Here is an 18,858-nt window from a genome sequence, read left to right as displayed (position 1 = left end):
CAAAGGCAGAAATGGGTTTCCAGGCCAGCTGCCGCCTGTTCTGATTGGACTTGGGGCTGAGCCCTGCTAGGAACTGAGAGGGAACAGCAGCAGATGGGTTCCTCACCTGGAGTGGGATGACGATCATGAAGATCTTCTTGTCCTTATCTGACAGGATGTGCTTAATGAAAGCCCAGCCCGTGCCGATGAGCGCGATGGTGATGAACAGCAGGGCCCCTTTCAAGCTGGAAGAGAAGCCAGAAACGCAGACCCCCGTGAGGCTCCTCACACCCAATGACGTCACAGTCGCGTCCCCCCGCCTTGTGCTTTGTGTGACACACACTGTGTACTTACAGGTGTGTTATGTAGTACACAACGGCCCAGCCCTCGATGGGAAAACCCTGCGAGGAGATGTAGTGGTAGTCGATCTGAAAGCAAACAGATGCAGCTCAGAAAGGGTTACTCAGCACCCACCCAGGCTGCGTGACACACAGGACCCAGGGGACCTCAGGATGGGGGTCCCCCAACACCCCACCCCATTCAGTCCAGGTCCTACTCTTAAACAATTCACTCTGGCAAATGGCTGCCTGCTTTCTTAAAAATAAAAACAAAAAGAAAATGATCCAGATGCTGTAAGTCTTCTCCACATTCTAGTCAAGAACTTATCCTTTCATACAGCTGCTGCTGCTATGCAGGATGCCAGCCCGCCAGTGGGGACATCTAGGCATAACCATCTTGCCTCAACTACTTCATTCTTTAAAAAAAAAGGAGAGTAAAAGAAGAGCCAGGCACCAGTGGCTCATGCCTACAATCCTAGCTATGTAGGAGGCAAAGATCTGAAGTTTGTGGTTTGAAGCTAGCTCAGGCAGTAAAGTCCCTGTGAGACTCTTATCTCCAACTAACCACTCAAAAACTGGAAGCAGCCAGGTGCTGGTGGCTCACGCCTGCCTAGCTATTCAGGAGGCTGAGATCTGAGGATCTTGGCTCAAAGCCAGCTCAAGCAGGAAAGTCCATGAAACTCTTTTTTAATTAATAAGTTTTTTTTTATTGTGAAAATACCGTACAGAGGGGTTACAATTACATAAGCAAGGTAATGAGTACATTTCTTATCAAGCATTGTTGCCTCCTCTTTTGTTTCCCCTTACCATCCCTGCCCTCCCGTGTCCATGAAACTCTTATCTCCAATAAACCACCAGAAAACTAGAAGTGGTGCTGTGGCTCAAGTGGTAGAGCACTAGCTTTGAGCTGAAGAGCTGAGGGACAGTGCCCAGGCCCAGAGTTTAAGCCCCACAACCACCAAAAAAATCAAAACAAGTAAAACAAAACAAAAACTGGAAGAAGTGTGGCTCACATGGTAGAGTGCTAACCTTGAGCAAAAAGGCTCAGGGATAGCCTAGGCCCTGAGTTCAAGCCTCACAATTGACCCCCCCCCCCAAAAAAAAAAAAAAAAAGTCTGGCCAGGTGTGAGTGGCTTGCACCTGTAATCTTAGCTATTCAGTGGCTGGGAAGGTGGCTCAGTGGTAGAGTTCTTGCCTTCCATGCTTGAGGCCCTGGGTTCAATTCCTCAGCACCACATAAGCAAAAAAAGCCGGAAGTAGCGCTGTGGCTCAAGCGGTAGAGCGCTAGCTTTGAGCTGAATTGCTGAGGGACAGCGCCCACGCCCAGAGCTCAGGCCCCATAACTGACAAAACCAAAAACAAAAAAAAAATCTTAGCTATTCAGGAGGCTGAGATCTCAGGATCAGAGTTCATAGCCAGACTAGGCAGGGAAGTTCCTGAGCCTCATCTCCAAATAACCACCAAAAAGCTGGAAGTAGCCAGGTGCCAGTTGCTCACACTTAGCTACCCAGGAAGACTGAGATATGAGGATTGTGGTTCAAAGCCAACCCAGGCAGGAAAGTCTGTGAGACTCTTATCTCCAATTAACCACCAGAAAACAGGAAGTAGTGCTGTGGTTCAAGTGGTAGAGCACTCAGCTTGAGCTGAAGAATTCGGGGACAGTGCCCAGGCCCAAAGTTCAAGTCCCAGAGCACTAGCTTTGAGCAAAAGCAGCTCAGGAACAGTGCCTAGGCCCTGAGTTCAAGCGCCACAACTGGCAGGAAAAAAAAGTCTGTAAACCTAAAGATGCTGAGGCTGCCAATGCACTTTCACTGAAGTGGCAAGATTCAGTAATGTACCCCAAAATGCTCCAAGAAGACCCCACGATTGGCACTGATGCATACATATACCTTTCATTATAAGTGGTATCTAGATATTAACGTGATTCCAGAAAAAAAGCCCTAACTGACGTCATTTCCCAATAGTGTGACAAGGTCTATTTTTGTTTTTCCCTGGGATACTATTCTCCAGTATGGCAGGAGGGTAGACCAATGTGGCGCGCACACACCTCACTAGCTCGCAGCTGTGATCCCGCCCTACAGGTACACTCACTTCATCTGCATCCGTTCTCAATATGCAAAGTTGAAACCCAATCATCATGCCTAAGCCTTTCTTTTTTGGGGTGGCAGTACTGTACTACCTAGGAAGGTGCTCTACACTGGGCCATGCTTCTAGCCCTTCCCTTTTTTCACACTAGTTGTTTTTGAGATTAGGGCCTTGCTTCCTGTCTGGGCACCCACCTGGGCCATACCTATCTATTTTAGGCTTCTCAGTCTATTTATCAAGATGACAAGCGTGCCATCATGCCAGCTTCTTTTGTCCAGACTCTCACAGACTTTAATGCCTAGGGCTAACCTGGAACCATTATCCTCTCAATCTTAGCCTCTGGTATGACAGGCATGTGCCACTTTATCCAGCAATGGGCTCAGAAGGGGCCTCAAGAATTTTCTGCCCAGGCTGACCTCAAACTGTGATCCTTCCTTCTCAGCCTCCAAGAAGCTAGGATTACAGGAATGAACTACTGGTGCCTGGCTTATGATCCAATCTATATAAGATCAACTTTTCTCTCAGGTCTACAAACACTGACCTTCACATCCAGAAAGAATATGAGAGATTATCTGGAAAAATACAGGAAGTTACAGACACAATCCAGCAGATGGCACTCTCATCTCGAGAGATGACAGAAGCAAAGTGATCAAAACAAGCGCTGCGGAGCATTCTGCAGCTGTCTCAAGCCTGGCCTGGCAATCACTGACCCCATGGCCAGGCTCCCCAGGCAAAGGGGCCTTCTGGAACCTCCTCCTCTGTCTCTCACCAATTTATCCCTTCCTTCTTCTAGTTCATTTTTTTCCTGTTCATAAAGGCATGCATATCACGGTGTAAGTGATCCCCATGTACAGATACATACTGCATGGAACACCAGAGAGAGAGACTTAGTGAACGGAAGGGCCGCCATCAACCAGTGGATTTTAAATACATCATTCCTATAAAAAAAAAAGAGAGAGAGAAAAGAATTAAAAAGAGGAGCCTTCTCCCAAAGGGCACGTATCAGGGCTACTGAAAAGCAGGCACTTAACAGAATCTCAGCAAACTACAAAAGTAATCCTTTTTAAAGAAAGTAGTTTCTGTCACCAGAAAAGGCTGGGGATAGAGTAAAAAGCCCCCCCCCCCCCCTTGTATACAATGTGATGCTGTGAATCCAGAAATATGCACTAAAGCTCTCAGTCCTGACAAGATAGAAATCTTCCTCCTAGAAACTACCCTGGAAGGCCACATGAGTGAGAGCAAGGTGGCGGTAGACTCCAGTTGCAGGCCAGTGTAGGAGGGCTGATGCTAGTGGCAGGAAGCATGGGCCCTTGACCCCACCCACACTTTCTCTGAAACACCACTCCCACCCCCCAGGTACCAGAGTCAACTGCTGGGCTGCCAGGCATTAACTTCCTCTTCCCATCCCAACTCCTCCTGGGATGAACCCAACAGGACACACAGGCCACTGAGAATGTGAAACCTAGAAAGACCGAGGGAAAGCCACACGGAGCATGTACACACAAGGCATGTACTCTCAGATACTGGCTCTCGGATACCACATTAGTGGTATCTGCAAACCACATCAGTGAGACAAACAAATCCATGGAAATAGACTAGAGAGCTCAGGAGACTCATTCACACCCAACTAGCTTCACATGAGATCCAGCAGCTAAATTGGTAGGAAAGGGTATATTGTTTGGTACCTGCCCTGAGGAAGTATCAGCTTGAAAATACAGAACAAATAAAGTGGGGCCTCTACTCCCTACATACAGGAAGAGGGACTCCAAGTGCATTTCCAATCCAGATATTAAATACATATTCAATATCATCTTGGAGTAGCCAAGGGAAATCAGGAAAGGACTAAATTCAGATAGCTCTGACTCCATTACAATGGAAAACTTTCATTCAACAATGCATACCAACAAACCAACTTAATAATAACTGGGAGAACAATATAACTGCAATGCTCAAGACAGACAAGAAATCAAGGTCCAGAATATGCAAGAAACTTATGCAAAGCAACTAAAAAAAAGCCTGAGAAGTCACAAGAAAATATGCAAAGACTAGAGGAGGCCAGGGCTTAGAATGTGGCCTAGTGGCAGCGTGCCTCCTCCTCTTCCTCAGAGGACAGAGGCCTAGGAGATCTCAGGAGGGGGACAGCGCTGGAATACTGGGCTGGAATATAGGGGCTGGAATACTGCTCCCATGGAAAGACCTCAATCGCGCTATACCTCAAGACCTTCTTGTGAAACTGGGAACATCCCCTCAGCAAACTGCTGGAACGCTAGCCAGCCCAACCAACCAGCATGGTGCGCCTGACTACGGTGACTGCCTCCACAATGTACGCTGGCAACTCTCGCCTTTCTTCCAGTCCCAAGGAGCTCTGCGTCTCTGAAATGTGGCCACAGCCTTGGAGTCGCGTGCTTTTATGTCACTTCCATTTCCAACCTCACAGAACTGGCTGCAAGACTGGAAAAACCTGGGGAGGGCATCAATCACACCTCGCTGTAGGTAAATGATACGTCAACGGGATCAAAAATCTGACTTACACAAAGCAGGTCAGCCTCATTTAGTCAGAGATGTAAGCCTCCTCTCAATTTTAGATTCGTGAATCAGTGGCAATGACTTCGGCTTCCACTGAGTAGGCACATGGCACATGGGAAGCTATGTGAGAGGCATCTTGAGTTTGCATAGCACCCCTACTCAAAGCCCCTGAGGGGTCACAGACCTAACAACCTAAGACACTGGAGGAAAGAAAGGCAGAGCAATGACAGTCCCAGGTGTGAGGCTGAGGAACAAGACGCACAGAAAGCTGTGAGGCAGACCGCAAGTCACAAAGTTCACACTTCCGACTTCTCTAATCAAGGTAAAAGGAACATTTTATTTAAAACTCCAAAACGTTCCTGGCCTGCATTTAGGTGACTCTTGCATGGTAATGGCAGTCTGGTGATCAAATGGGGTCATGTGGGGCTTCATATCGTCTGGCAGTGTCACAGCAATGACCTGTGAGTTCTGGCTAGCAGAGTCCAGCCTGAGGCGTGTCCTTTAGGTGACAGAAGTCACCATTCTCCCCACTCCAGAGAGGAATGTGGGTGGGCTTCATTATTCTGTAGTTCCAATTGGCACATAATACTCTAAAACCATACTCAAACACCATCACCATGTGGCCCACGAACCTTCCACTGCAACAAATACATGCTGTGGTTCTCATATTGTCAGTCCATGGGGAGGGAAAGCATGGAGCCTATCTATGCAGCTGCTCCACTGAAGAACCAAGCACAGGAAGTCAAAGGCTCAGGGGTTTTAGAACAAAGGCCCAGAGACAGGCAGATGGGCTTTGAAGAGGTTTTCTGAAGGTTTCACATCTGGGCAGAGAAATAATCCAGGCAGGCTGTGAGCCCACGCCTGCAGTGCCAGGTGGCTCCCTAAGCTCGCACGCGGGCAGTGGGCAGCATCACTGAGCTTGTCAGGACACACAGCCCTGTAAAGGTACCAACAGCTGACTCTGAGACCGGGTCAGCGGGGTCCCTGCCCTGGAAGTACTTTGCTTGCAGATGACCAATGCATTCAGAGTTGCTTCTTAACACAGAACACAAAACCTGGGAACGAGCAAACAAAAACAAAAACAAAAACCCAAGGCAGGCAAAGCCATCCTCCCTGGAGCACACTTGCACGGGATGCTGCTGCCCTGGTTTCTCAGGGAAGACGCCCTTCAAAGAGGAAGCAAAGCCGCTTACTGTCGCCTCCTCCCAGTGCAGAACCCAGCACAAGGTCAACCATGCAAGTCGGAATCCACACTCAAAGAAGTCATTGTTACCTTCGTTTCCGAAGAATGTGAATCCAGATGATCCCAGAAAGGAAGAAGAAAAAGGCCACGGAGATGTATAGCCTGGGGAGGGGGGCCTCCCCTGCTGAGAGGTAGCTGTCGGGGTTCTTCTCCGTGATCTTAATCTGAAACCAACACAAAGTCACCTTCCACTGTGGAGGAATGGCTCCCTCAGCTACTCCACTAGAGGTCAGGACAGTGAGGACAAGCAGTGGACACCACACGGGGACTGCACTGGTTGACGTGGAAACATGTCCCGAATGTCTCTGTCTCTTACTCATATAATCCTCTGCTGAAGTACCTTGCCCACATCTTCTCTTAACGAAGTAGTCATGAATGAAACATTCAGTGGTAAAGTGCATGCTTACCATGTGTAATGTAAAGCCCTGGGTTGGATCCCTCCCCACCCCCACCCCCCCCAAAAACAAACAAAAGCCAACAAGGAAACAAAAAACTACTTTTCGTGTATATGTATCAGTCCTGGGGCTTGAAGTCAGGGGCCCGGGCACTGTCCCTGAGCATTTTGCTCAAAGCTAGCACTCTACCACTTAAGCCACAGATCCACTTTTGGCTTCTCTCTTTCTCTCTCTCCATCTCTCTCTCTCTCTCTCTGTATCACAGATCCACTTTTGGCTTTTCTCTGTGTGTGTGTACTTTCCTGCCTGTAGCAAGAAAGCCTAGCTTTTGGCTTCTGTGTGTGTGCGTGTGGGTGTCTGTGTGTGTAGTTTATTGGAGATTACCGTCTCATGGACTTTCCTGCCTGTAATAGCTTTGAATCAGGATCCTCAGATCTCAGCTTCTGGAATAGCTAGGATTACAGGCATATGTCACTGCTGCCCAGCTCAGAACTACTCTTTTTTTTTTTTTGGGTCCAGTCGTGGGGCCTGAACTCTGGGCCTGGGCGCTGTCCCTCAGCTCTTCAGCTCAAGGCTAGTGCTCTACCACTTGAGCCACAGCGCCACTTCTGGCATTTTTCTTTTTTTGCTTAAGTGGTGCTGAGGAACCGAACCCAGGGCCTCATGCATGCAAGGCAAGCGCTCTACCACTGAGCCACCTTCCTAGCCCCTCAGAACTACTCTTATAGAGAGATATGTGCTGAATTTTACAGGCCCATGCCCAGGCCAAGGTACTCACATCCAGGCTGAACGAAAACATGTCACTAGTGTGCGAGTCGCCATTTGCGCACTTATGGAAGTAAAGACTGTAGAGGCCTTCTTGCTCATCAGTGCTGATGTTAAAGAAAAACTGAAGGTGAAGAAGAAAAAGTTATGGATGTCAATAGGTAGAAGGAAATAGACCACTTAGTCAAATTCCCCCAGAGAAGAGCTGAGTGGAGTCTTCTCTCCTGGTATATTGTAAAGACGGTGGAGCTCAGTCCATGTTCCCACTTCTACCCCTGCTTTGCCCAGGTCTGCCGATGGGAAGGTTTTCTGCACAGGTCTGCAAAGGCAACCCAGATGCACTTACCTCATCCCCAAGCTCACATGGCATTTTGCTTTTTGGGTAAAGAATACTTTTTTGTCGGTCATGGGGCTTGAACTCTGGGCCTGGGCACTGTCTCCCAGCTCTTCAGCCCAGGGCGAATGCTCTACCATTTGAGCCACAGTACCACTTCCAGTTTTCTGGTGGTTAACTGGAGATAAGTTTCACGGACTTTCCTGCCTGGGCTGGCTCTGAACTGTGATCTTGGGCTGGCTTTGAACTGTGATCCTCAGATCTCAGCCTCCTGAGTAGCTAGGATTATAGGCGGGAGCACTCAGCAAGAATACTTTTTTAAAAAGAAAGGAGGTTTATCATCAAAACCTGGCTCTGTAGGTTCTCTACATTTTTCTCTATGTTATTTTTTTTTTTTGGCCTGGGGTTGGTTGTGGGTATTCATGCTTTCATTTTTTTGGTGGTAGATATGAATTATATAAAGGGGTTTCATTGTGATATATACCTCCTCTACTAATCTTTTTTATCATCCTGCCCTCAAATCAAGTTCAATACAAACCAAAACATGCACCCCTCCCCAAGAATCTTCCCGTGTGTGTGTGTGTGTGTGTGTGTGTGTGTGTGTGTGTGTGTGTGTGTGTGTGTGTGTGTGTGTGTGTGTGTGTGTGTGTGTGTGTGTGTGTGTGTGTGTGTGTGTGTGTGTGTGTGTGTGTGTGTTTAAGCCTCAGACTGAGGCTTGAACTCAAATCTGGGTGCTAACCCTTAGTTTTTTGCTCAAGGCTGGTGCTCTACCACTTTAGCCATATCTCTACTTTGGGTTTTTGGCTGGTTAAGAATCTCATCAACTTTCCTGCCCAGGTAGGCTTCGAACTACAATCCTCAATGCTAGGATCCTTAACTGCTAGGATTATAGGAATGAGCTACCAGTGCCCGGCTTGCCCTTGGTCAGTTCTACAAACATACTACTATCAGAAACAAAAAGCATCTGCCAAAAATATACTGCTTAGGGTTACAGGCATATACTTAATTCACTGAAGCAGAAGCTAGGCAATGGTTATAATGGCATTTTTCAGGGAGGGCCCTGGAGGACACATGAGTTTCTGCTGCTTAGTTCTGTTCTGTTTCTTGTATCAGATGATTATAAAGGTGATTATTTATAATTAAATTCAATGCATTATACATTCTGCTCTTTAAGTTAAGAATAAGAGATTTCTTGTAAGGAAATAAAAAAAAAGAAACACTCAGCCAAGACCATTAACCTGTTAAACCAGGTCACAAACTCAACTCATGACAGTAAATGTCAAAGCATATCCTTAGTTCATTCAGGTAGGTAGAAAAAGAAAGCTTTTCAAAAAATATTAATTTGGGGGTTAGGCCTGTAGTGCACACCTGTAATCCCAGCAGGAGGATCATGTTTAAAGGGAAGCCTGAGCTACATGGTGAGAACTTACCTCAAAAAAAAAAAAAAAAGAAAGAAAGAAAGAAAAGAAAACAAGTCTTTCCCACGGCACGCTGGGAGGAGAATGCACTAAGAAGTTACAGAGCAGGACTAGAGAAGTGAGCTGAATTTAAAACAGGGCACTCAGGGAGGCTCTGTTGACAAGATGCCATCTGGCAAAGACTTGAAGGATCCTGAGAGTCCAGGACAGAGCCAGAGCTGAGCAAGACCTAATCTTTTCAGGAGGCTAAAGTGGCTCTTGTGGCGTTCGAGTGAGCAAGGAGCCAGCCAGGGCCAGGCCATGCGGGCCGTGGAGGCCGGTGGAAGGGCTGGCGTCTGTGCTGGCACAGACGGAAAGCGGCTCACAAATCGGAAGCAAATGTGCGCCCTGCGAGCACTCAGCAACAACAGTGACAGCTACTTGCTGAACTGCAAGGACCAAAAACAATCTCCAGTGTAAGAAATTAAGACTGAGTTGTGCAAGACTTCCTGGGATTGGGGGTGGGGAACCAGAGCATCTCCACGGAGTAAGTTCTGTGGGTCATGCCTTTGTTACAACTGACCAAGTTGTACATACACTTAAGACCTATGCATTCCTCTGCAAGCAAATTACACTTCCAGTATGAATCTGCTCAGAAGAGGCAGTGGCTCTTATGAGCTGACAGTAAAAACATAATTTGTACATAAAAGTACAAAGTACTTTTACTTAAAAACTGAGAGTCACAGCCTGAGATGAGACAAAACTCCTCCTTGCATTATTTAGTTTTAGGTCATCAGTGAGGTGCAGAAACTGAGTTGTCCCAAGTCCCCTGGCTCCTAAGCACCTCTGAGGCAGTCTAAAACCCACCCTGGGTATACGCATGGTGAGGCTGTCACGAACACTCACACACATTAGTGACCATGCCAGTGGGGCCTGCCTAGAGGCTACTTCTGGGTCTCAGGGAACCTTCCAACATGCCACACTGCCCTCAAGCCCACCAATGGCTCTTTCTTTCTTTTCTTTTTTCTTTTTTTTTGGGGGTCCACTCTGGGCTTGGGTGCTGCCCCTCAGCTCTTCAGCTCAAGGCTAGCACTCTACCACTTGAGCCACAGCGCCACTTCCGGCTTTTTTCTTTTTGCTTATGTGGTGCTGAGGAATCGAACCCAGGGCCTCATGCATGCAAGGCAAGTGCTCTACCACTGAGCCAACTTCCCAGCCCACCAATGGCTCTTTCTGTGGACAATTCCATGCTTCCATCATGCGTTGACTGGAGGCTGTGTGGACTGGAGAGGCACAAGGGCCACGGGAGTCTGGACATATCACACTCACAACTATAGTCAGTCAGAGACTTCTGATCAGGTACACGTGTGGTAATAATGTCCATAATGTCCACCCATTGTGTTCACTGGTTACAAAGACTGCCACTGTATTCAAGTGAGTGACAAGCAGCATGCCTAAGCTATTACTCCTATGGTCAAAATGCCTTTAAAAATCCTACTATAACTAAGTGCTGGGGGCTCACACCTGTAATCCTAGCTACTCAGGAGGATGAGACCTGAGGATTGCAGTTTGAAGTCTGCCCGAGAGGAGAATCCTCATGTTATCTCAGTTAACCACTCAAAGTGGTAAAATGCTAGCCTTGAGCAAAAGAGCTCAAGGATAGTACTTAGGACCTGAGTTCAAGCCCTATGTCTGACAAAAAAAAGCAACAACAAGATCCTACTGTATTCTGAGACAAGACATACCTGAAATGAAACTGCTCCATTGTTGTTATGAATTGGAAAGGATTTCTCTCCTGTTGGCTAAAAAGATACAATAATCAGTTTTAGCATGGTAGTGGCAGAAAAAAGTAAGCTCATTACAATAAAAACATTTCAAAACACTTATTTTTCTATTTGGAGTTTTTTTAATAGCATTGCTTCATATCCATTCATGTATATACTGTACACTGATCAAACTCACTCCTTCTGTTACTCTACCCATCCTGTCTTTCCTTGTTCTTAAAATTACCTTCAACACAGTTCACTGTTCTTTTTCACGTATGTGCATGAAGTAACTGGGCCATATTCACCTCATCCACTCACTCCACTCATGCCTCTATTCCCAACAGAGCCTTTTACTCTGTTGATATATTTTTTTTAATTGTACCAAGGGGTTTCACCATGGCCTTTCACATGTGCACATTAATCAGAATAGTCCTCTGTTATTCTCTTTCCTGTTCCCCCAACCCTTCTTCATTTACATTTCAGCAAAGCAATCTCTTTTTATATATGTAGGTTTGAACTTGTGCTTGTTAAGCAGAGATTACTCTACCACTTGAGCCTGCTTCCAGCCTAGCTTTTGGCTAGTTAGAGACAATTTCATAGACTTTTCTGTCTAAGCTGGCTCAAACCAAATCCTCAGATCTCCAGAGTAACTAAGATTACAGGTGAGAGCCACAAACATTAGGCCATTTCTGCTATTTCTAACACTACTTCTCTATACAAACTTTTCCTCTTCCCTTCCCATTCCCTCACATGGCCTCTGCTAGTCCAGATCCGTGCACTTTACACCTGTGCTATTATGGAGGTCCTTCCTGGTCCCTGACATGTGCTTTTCCAAGGCCACCTGCATAAGATGGACATCTTGTTTCCTGCAAGTCTGTGCCCTCTGTTGTCTGACCCTGTATCATCTAAGAGTACCCCCCACCACACCTTCACTTCTAATAGGCCTGTACATCATACGTTTCTTCCATCTAATCTTTGTTTTTGTTTTTTTTTTTTTTGTCGGTCGTGGGGCTTGAACTCTGGGCCTGGGCGCTGTCCCTCAGCTCTTCAGCTCAAGGTGAGCGCTCTACCACTTGAGCTACAGCGCCACTTCCGGTTTTCTGGTGGTTTATTGGAGATAGGAGTCTCACGGTCTCTCCTGCCCGGGCTGGCTTTGAACCGCGATCCTCAGATCTCAGCCTCCTGAGTAGCTAGGATTACAGGCGTGAGCCACCAGCGCCCCGCCTAATCTTTGTTTAGGCCATTTTTCTTCTCCTTCCTTGTGTTCCTCTTCCCCAGACTCTAAGCTTGCCCCTGGTGACTGCTCCTTTAGAGGCTGGTGTGGCTTCCCTTCCCTCACTACCTGATATCTAGCACATATGTGCTGTGCAATCTAACACTCATTATTTGTGTGTGTGAAAACACAGGTCGTCAGACATCAAAAGTTAACAACAGGCTGGGTGTTGGTGGCTCACACTTGTAATCCTAGCTACTCTGGAGACTGAGACCTGAGGATCATGGTTCAAAGCCTGCCCAGGCAGAAAGTCCATGAGACTCTTATCTCCAATAAACCACCAGAAAACTGGAAGTGATGCTGTGGCTCAAGTGGTAGAGCACTAGCCTTGAGCTGAAGTGGTGAGGGACAGTGCCCAGAATTCAAGCCTTACGACCACGGAGGAAAAAAAAAAAGTTAACAACGGGCACATATTAAAATGAGTAGGGCAAGACCTTTAACAAGCTTCCCAAAAGAATGTCTGTTGCAACAAACTGTAAATAAATGAAAACAGTCTTTCACAGCAACAAATACAAAAAGACTAAAAGAAAGCATTAGGTTCTCTTAAAACTAGAGTGTAAATGTCTGGCATTCCGGATGGCAATGGTGTCTCCTTAAACAGAAGACACTCCTTGTAGATCAGGAAGGCAAGTGCATGTGTACACACACATACATGCATGTACACACATCCATATAAACAAACATGTATGTAAATGAATGTGCAGACACCCAGGAAAGCTGAGGCACATGGCAGCTAAGGACCTACCTTTGAATCTACTGTACTTCTTTCAGACTTCATACCATCTACAAACAAGAGATTGAAAAAGTATTACTGTAGGGTTTGTTCATACATGTACTACAATATTTTTTTTGGTCGATAGAGGGGCTTGAACTCGGGGCCTAGGCACTTTCCCTCAGCTCTTCAGCTCAAGGCCAGTGCTCTACCACTTGAGTCACAGTACCACTTCCAGTTTTCTGGTGGTTTACTGGAGATAAGAGTCTCATGAACTTTCTTTTTTTTTTTAATTTAACCTCACAATTTTATTGTCTTCATAACAAAAGTTGGAGCTTAAAACTGGATCACTTGCCCCCTTCTCTTTTTATCTCTACCCAATTCAAAATGTTTGCATCTCTTAATAGCTAGCATTCTCTTAGATCTACAGTTGGACTCAACACATTCAAGTCTCCGCACAATCTTCTTTGTAGTCTTAGCTTTTTTCTGGAAAATTGGCTTAGTCTGACCGCCATAGCCACTCTGCTTCCTGTCATAAGGACGCTTTCCCTGGGCATACAGAGAATCCTTGCCCTTCTTGTACTGTGTTACTTTGTGAGGTTGGTGCAAGCCACACTTCTTACAAAAAGTGCGGCGGGTTTTAGGAACATTAACCATGATGGCAGGAAGCCTGCAGCAGCGCCAAGAAAAAGTCTCTCATGGACTTTCCTGCCCAGGCTGGCTTTGAACCTCTATCCTCAGATCTCAGCCTCCTGAGTAGCTAGGATTACAGGTGTGGGCCACTGGTGTCCAGCTACAGTATCATTTTATGAGGCACCCCACTCAGCTAATACCAAATGATTGAAACAAACTCATCTTGTGGATTTCTACCTCATCAGGTCCAAATTGTAACTCTTGAGCTGTGAAGCAGCAAACTTCAGTTTGCAAAGTGTTAGATGACAAATGTTATCAAGGCAGTGATAACATGACAGGGAGCTCACTGCTGAACAAACGGGTGTATGTTATCACGAGATATCACATGGAATGCACTTCCTTATTCCTTAAGAAATCATGCTTGAAAACAGGTCATTATTTTAAAAACATGTAATTTATGAGACTTGCTTATACATATGGAAAAATTAACAGCAAATTATATTAATGTACTGTAGGGTCTTACTTTTGGTGGTACTAGGGAATTCAAGGTTTCCTGCTTGCTATGCAGGCTCTCTACCACTGAGCCACTCCCTAACCCATAATGTACACTTTATCCCAGTCCATAACTAGTTTGAACTCAGGATCTCCTGCTTTCTAGGCTGATGCTCCATTACTTAGGCCATCATCAGCCCTGCTTTTGCTATTTTTTGTTTGCTGTACCAATATGGGGGCTTGAACTCAGGGCTTCACACTCTTGCTTAGCTTTTTTGCTCAAGGCTGGTGCTCTACTACTTGAGAGCCACAGCCCCACTTCCAGCTTTTTGGGTGGTTAACTGGAGATCAGAATCTCATGCACTCTTCTGCCTGGGCTGGCTTCAATCTCAGTTCTCAGCCTCCTGAGTAGCTATAATTATATATAGGCATGAGCCACTGGCACTGCACTTATTGGTTATTTTTGAGACAGAGTCTCATAAACATCCCTGACTGGGCTGGCCTAAAATAATTTTGTCTGTCTGTCTATCTCCCTCCCTCCCCCTCCCTCCCTCAAGGCCTTGATGTTGTTGGGTATGCCCTCTACCACTTTAGCCATTATTACCAGTCATGTAATTTCTAAAAAAGAAAATACCCAGAATTGGCTAGGCTACAAGAAAATGAATAGCACTTTGTATTTCTTTTTCTTTTTTTGGTCGGTCAGGGGTCTTGAACTCTGGGCCTGGGCGCTGGCCCTGAGCTCTTTAGCTCAAGGCTAGTGTCCTACCACTTGAGCCACAATACCACATCTGGTTTTCTGGTGGTAACTGGAGGTAAGAGTCTCATGGGGGCAGGGAAGGTGGCTCAGTGGTAGAGTGCTTGCCTTGCATCCGTGAAGCCCTAGGTTCAATTCCTCAGCACTACATAAGCAGAAAAAGCCAGAAGTGGCTCTGTGACTCAAGTGGTAGAGCGCTAGCCTTGAGCTGAAGAGCTCAGGGACAGCACCTGGGCCCAGAGTTCAGGCCCCACAACAGACCAAAAAAAGAGTCTCAAGGATGCTCCTGCCCGGGCTGGCTTTGAACCGTAATCCTCAGATCTCAGCCTCCTGAGTAACTAGGATTACAGGCATGAGCCACCAGTGCCCAACTCCACTTTTGTATTTGTGATAGGAATATAAATTCACCTAATTCACTCAGGAAGGAATTTCAGAATCAGTGTCAATATTCTCAAAAGTATTCATAGCCTTTGAACCAGAAATTCCAATTCTGGTGACACATCCTATGGGAAGTTCCACAAAAGCAAACATTTCCACAGCAAACGTGTTTCCTTAGGGGAAAGGGTGAGCAAATGACAGAATGCACTTAACAGGACTTTCAATAGGTATGAGGTATGATAAATGAACAGGCAAGCACAAAAAATTAAAAGGCATAATTGTAAGTTTTAAAAAGCAAATGTTCTAGGGCTGGGAATGTGGCCTAGTGGTAGAGTGCTTGCCTAGCATGCATGAAGGCCTGGATTAGATTCCTCAGTACCACATTTAACAGCAAAAGCCAGAAGTGGCGCTGTGGCTCAAGTGGTAGAGTGCTAGCCTTGAGCAAAAGATGCTCAGGGACAGTGCCCAGGCCCTGAGTTCAAGCCCCAGGACTGGCAAAAAAAAAAAAAAAAAGGCAAATGTTCTAAATGTAAGAAACATGCTTTAATATGTAAACATAAATGACGATATTCTGACACTGGGGAGATAACTGGGAGAGATAACTGTTCTTCCACATCTTCACATCTTCCGCCTTTCCTGGTTATGTATTTATGATAAACTCCACAATGAGACAGTGCTAAGACAACGTTAGATCATGTTTGTTCTCACTGTGGAGGAAACCTTCAACAGAGCAGGCTGGTAAGAATCAAATGTTAGTTTACCCTTAAGTTTTACCTAGTACATTCTGAGTTTGGTCGCCTTTGTTGAACTTAGCCTCCTGGACTTTCTTGTCGTTGGTGAGGATAATCTTTGGAAACTGAGTTCCAGCTTCTGGTGGAGATTTGACTTTTACTCTGCATGCAAACACAAGGAAGGGTGAGTGTTCAAGCAGTGCTTCTGGTCATTCACAGTAAGTACAGCAGGCAGGGCATCCTGTGAAGCTCTAACTTGCCCCTCCCTTTCCTACCCCCCCCCCCCCCATCATCCTTGTGACATCCAACAGTGCAGAGATTCTACGAGCCACATTGTGCACTAGGGTGCACAGAAGGTTAAGAACTGGCCTGTGTGCTGCCAATATAGCTAAGTGGCATAGTACTTACCTAGCATGGGACCCTGAGTTCAATCCTCAGTTCTCCACCCTGCTCCCTCAATAAAAGAACTTGCCCAAGGGCTTCCAGCTAGGAAGCAGCTGCATGAACGTCCTGGCAGTCTTCTAAAGCCAACATGGTGTTGGCGGTTTCCTCTAAGTATCCTTAATGTGCACCGTTGGTTGGTGCAAAGGGAAAGGGAACAAGAAGCAGAAACCACTAAGACATTAAAGTGAGGCTAGGGGCTGTGAGAAGGGCTGATATCCATTCTGTCTCCCCCTTCCCCTTGTTAATGCCTTCCAGTCCAGCAAGGCCCCGGGCAGTTTGTATGCCTGAGTGTACACATAATCTCAGTGCCAACAGGCAGGTGCTTCTCCACCTGACTGGGAGACAGGGTCCCTCTTGTCTCTCCCATGGAGCTGGCTGTAAGGAGCAGATCCCAAAGACAGCAGAGCAGAGGTGAAAAAACACTGGATTCCTAACCTCAGCAAGCTGCGGCAGGCCTGCCCTCACCCCATGGGTCACACCTGGAGCCTGGAGCCTCAAGGTGAGGCCTTCTTTCCTTGCTACTCCAGCCAAGCTAGCTCAAGTCCTAACAGATGGAAGAGCCATCAGACCTCATGTTCTCATATGAGAACACAAGCAATTGTGGACAATGTTTGTATTATTAGACCTATGACTTTTTGTTTTTGTTTTGTTTTGCCAGTCCTGGGGCTTGAACTCAGGGCCTGGGCTCTATCACTGAGCCTCTCTATGCTCAAAGCTAGTGCTCTACCACTTGAGCTACAGTGCCACTTCGGCTTTTTCTGTGTATGTGGTACTGAGGAATCGCACCCAGGGCTTTGTGCATGCTAGGTAAGAACTCTACCACTGAGCCACATTCCCAGCCTCTGTTATTTTAAAAGAAGCTTCTTCATTATTTCTCCTCTCTCCAATCAGGCTCATCTTAAATTTGCTTGTTCTGAGCTGTCAATGAGTGGCCTTGAAAGCAAGTATGAGCATACTGTTTCTAGCTTGAAACTGTTTGAAGGTTCCTTCAGAAATTATACGTAAGGGACCATATGATGCCAGGTAGAAATGAGCCAAATTCAAGAACACCAAGTCCCATAATTCATCTCAGTTCCAAAGTTTTAAAAAGACCAAAATGCTAGAAATCCAATACCTACAATCCTTTTCTTTTTTTTTTTGGGTGGGGGGAGGCCTGGGAATGTTACAAAGTTCTCCATGCATGCTAAGCAGGTGCTCTACCACTGAGCCACACCCTCAGGCCTCCCCAACAATGTTATGGGGCAGATACTATGGCTACGAGGTAGGTAAGCCAAAGTCCTCAAATCTCACACAGATGTGAAAGGCAGAAGTTGTTATCTGGACCCAAGCCTGTCTTGCCTATCTTTGTCAATGTTTTTTGCTAGTACTGGGCTTGAACTCAGGGCCTTTTCACTCAAGACTGTAACTCTACCACTTACGCCATACTTCCACTTCTGGCTTTTTGCTGGCTAATTGGAAATAAGTGTTTCCAGGATTTATCTGCCCCAATGGGCTTTGGATCTCAATCTCCTGAGTAGCTAGGACTCCAGGCATGAGTCACTGGTACCCATCTTCTGTTGATGTATTTTCTATCATAACAAACACAGCTTCCTGAGTATGTTATTCTACCTATTAACAGACCATAGCCTCTGCTGCCAATGCCCTTTACTTCTTCTTCCATCTGGTAAAAGCTGAGCTACCAGAAGCTGAATGGGCCAACAATGACCTGGAGTCTTCCCTTCCCTTCCCTAGCACAGTTATGGGTTCTCTTCCCTTCTACCGCTCTCCTTTGCTGTGATGATTTTCATTGCTCCTCTGTCTTCCCACTAATTTGCAAATTCCCAGAGGCCTTATCGCTCTCACGGTGTGTCACCTCCAGTACTAAGTTCCAGCAGACACATTAATGCACTGGCAGATACCCAGTGAATTCAAGTGGGTGACTAAATGCTCCCTAGCTGTATTCTAGAGTCAAAGGAAGAAATTTAGAATTACTTACTCACTTCTGGAGATGTCTAGGATTAGAAGGGCGACAGAGGCAGATTGTTTCCTTAAAACACAGTAGTTTGCATCTTCATCCTGACGAAGAGGAGTCAATTAGGGGTTAGGAATGTGGCTCAGTGGTAGAGTGCTCACCTAGCATGTATGAAACTCTGGGTTTGATTTCTCAGCACCACATAAACAGAAAAGGCCAGAAGTGGCACTGTGGCTCAAGTGGTAGAGCGCTAGCCTTGAGCACAGAGAGGCTCAGGGATAGAGCCCAGGTCCTGAGTTCAAGCCCAAGGACTGGGGGAAAATAAAAAGAGTCAATTATATATTTCATCTTGTTCATTCATACAAGAGCAAGGCAGACAATTGTTGGGACCAAGGCACACAGAGGGACTGGAAAATGCCTAGCCATCAAAGCAGCCATCACTCAGAGGAAGTGGCCCTTCAGGCAAGCCGGGGCTCCACACAGGGTCCTGGGCTTTCATAAAGTCACTGGGCAGGCTGCCACTAAATACTTACCAAGTAAGAAGAAAAGCCATCATTCTTCGTCCGGTCGAGGCTGAAGCCAATCCTCTAAGGGAGAAGGTGACAGGAGAAGTAAACTCCACACCTGTGCAGCCTTTCTTCCTCTTTGGGCCTGCTTTCTTC

The 18,858-nt window shown here is 46.3% G+C and overlaps 2 protein-coding genes across 2 annotated transcripts in view; both read right to left on the bottom strand.

Moving 5' to 3' along the window:
* Positions 1 to 18,858, bottom strand: part of Gpr107 (G protein-coupled receptor 107) — a 51,317-nt gene that overhangs the window by 19,515 nt on the left and 12,944 nt on the right. The window contains exons 3-12 of the mRNA XM_042681090.1: positions 18,730 to 18,783; positions 18,221 to 18,300; positions 15,845 to 15,963; positions 12,847 to 12,884; positions 10,808 to 10,864; positions 7,345 to 7,455; positions 6,202 to 6,335; positions 3,265 to 3,340; positions 334 to 407; positions 107 to 224 (exon numbers count right to left, since the gene is read on the bottom strand). Of these exons, the coding sequence (XP_042537024.1) occupies positions 107 to 224; positions 334 to 407; positions 3,265 to 3,340; positions 6,202 to 6,335; positions 7,345 to 7,455; positions 10,808 to 10,864; positions 12,847 to 12,884; positions 15,845 to 15,963; positions 18,221 to 18,300; positions 18,730 to 18,783 (861 nt within the window). The remainder of the gene's footprint in view (positions 1 to 106; positions 225 to 333; positions 408 to 3,264; positions 3,341 to 6,201; positions 6,336 to 7,344; positions 7,456 to 10,807; positions 10,865 to 12,846; positions 12,885 to 15,844; positions 15,964 to 18,220; positions 18,301 to 18,729; positions 18,784 to 18,858) is intronic.
* On the bottom strand, positions 13,111 to 13,486 carry LOC122108975 (60S ribosomal protein L36a-like). The gene has a single exon (XM_042681093.1). It carries the CDS (start codon positions 13,468 to 13,470, stop codon positions 13,150 to 13,152), a length of 321 nt encoding a protein of 106 aa, XP_042537027.1. The 5' UTR covers positions 13,471 to 13,486; the 3' UTR covers positions 13,111 to 13,149.

This window comes from Dipodomys spectabilis, unplaced genomic scaffold (genome assembly GCF_019054845.1).
Source record: "Dipodomys spectabilis isolate Male_0828 unplaced genomic scaffold, ASM1905484v1 ptg000067l, whole genome shotgun sequence".
NCBI lineage: Eukaryota > Metazoa > Chordata > Mammalia > Rodentia > Heteromyidae > Dipodomys > Dipodomys spectabilis.
Note: the sequence above shows the minus strand (reverse complement) of the source record. Positions and strands in the feature narration are given on the sequence as shown.